The following is a 1,775-nucleotide window of genomic DNA, read 5'->3' on the forward strand; positions in this document are numbered from 1 at the left end:
AGAATTCATGAAACCATGTATGATATTAACAATCTCATAATAATATCACTAATACATTTTACAGTATGTGAACTGTATCAGATGAATATGAAAATCTTCTAAACATATATGGATTATTAATGCATTTCCAAACAATCGGAAGACATCGAATTTCAAAAGGGAAAAGTAAAGAGCCTTGAGCTTTTTTTGTAGCAAGAAATATCAAACCAAATTTAAAAAAATGGTGATAAAAAGAAAAAAAAATGGGTACATAATTAAAAAGTGAGTTGATAATGATGCTGGAGACTGTTTTTAATTGAGTTTTTTTTAAGTCCAATCAATGTTTTGACTCATTTTAAAATTTTAGGACAGATTTTTTTAGCTAAAATTTAGAGTAATCTGTTGAAAAAACATAAATGTCAACGCACAAATCTGACAAGCTCAACACAGCCACAGAGCGAGGCAATTTAACACAAAAAAATGACTGACAGAAAGATTAATAAATGCTAAAAAGGTTACGCTGTCAGTTTCCACGTAAAGAAATACCAGAGAGGACGTACTTGTTAATTTGAGCCAGGAACATCCCCTTCAGAGCGTAGAACTCGGCCGTCATCTCTTTGGTGAAGTACTTCAGGTTGGTCGACTCGATCACCTCCAGACCCTGCAAACAGAATAGAAGGAAATGAAGCCGCAGAAGTCGCAGCGGGGGTCTGGATCAGAAATAACAGGCGAATAACAAACTGCTCGCTGTTCATTAAGAAGAAAAGAAGGCTTTCTGAACTTCCATTACAGCCAGCCTCTGATGAGGTGTCTCAGTGGACCGCCGTGACAAACGGCGTGAAGCCGGAGAAGATAGAAAAGAGAGAAGGAAAGGTGTCTCTTTGCACTTTTAATGACTCGTGGTGTGCTGAGCAGCTTCCATTAATCAGAGTCGACTGGAACTTCTGAGGCCGTCCAAACATCTATTCCTCTCTCCAGCTGAGCGGATGAACTCACCTGCATGCACTCGTTCTTGCCCATGACCCCGGCCAGCTGCAGGTAGCACTTCACCTGCTGTCGGATCTTCTGGAAGCAGTCCACGATGGGAACGGTCGGGATGGTGTGGATGCGGCTCAGAATGTCCAGAGCCACGTTCACCAACCCCTGGACAAACGGAATCGGTTTTCTCTTAAGCACAACATGAAAATATACGTATTTGTCCCACTTTACGGCGGGTTCAGTACCTGTTTGCGACCTATTTTTCCGTACTGGATGATGGCGGAGGCGGAGGCGTGGACTCCCAGCATGGCGTTGTTGTTGTTGGGATCGTGTTGGGTGTTGGTCTCGTAGGCCGTCACGATGGCTGCAGACAGAGAACACGGGATATTTTCCTTTACGTACGACGAGCACGTCCAAAGTCTGGGACAAATGCGGTTCCGCCTTCAAATTTCCATAGGCTGATTCCCAACAGCTTCTCCCAACAAATATGGAAAAAATATTCTCTTCAAACTCAGACGGGACTACCGCTTGATGACGTCATCCGTGGTTGCTGGTCATCTACGTTAGCATGTAAGGATGTAACGATTCTTCAGGAATCGGTAATAAAACGATTCAACAACGAGGAAACAGACTTCCAGAAAACCTTAGATCAGCTGAAACACTATTTAAATCCAGGTTAAAGACTCACCTGTTCTCAGGTGAATTTGACTAGTATGGATTCAAAAGTTTACATCTCCACTGATTATCTATACTTTTTCTAAATTAAGTTCTTTTAATTTTGTTTTAATAATTGTTTTATTTAATTAGTGCTGGGTTTC

General features: G+C 41.4%; 1 protein-coding gene across 1 annotated transcript; it reads right to left on the reverse strand.

The window, feature by feature from the left end:
* Nucleotides 1–354: 354 nt before the first annotated feature.
* Nucleotides 355–1,321, reverse strand: LOC112138789 (transformation/transcription domain-associated protein-like; the record flags this gene model as incomplete). The annotated part of the gene is made up of 3 exons (XM_024261428.2): nt 355–640; nt 976–1,122; nt 1,203–1,321. Coding segments are annotated over 3 exons (404 nt in total), but the record flags the coding sequence as incomplete, so codon positions are not given.
* Nucleotides 1,322–1,775: the final 454 nt, after the last annotated feature.

Source organism: Oryzias melastigma, unplaced genomic scaffold (genome assembly GCF_002922805.2).
Source record: "Oryzias melastigma strain HK-1 unplaced genomic scaffold, ASM292280v2 sc01831, whole genome shotgun sequence".
NCBI lineage: Eukaryota > Metazoa > Chordata > Actinopteri > Beloniformes > Adrianichthyidae > Oryzias > Oryzias melastigma.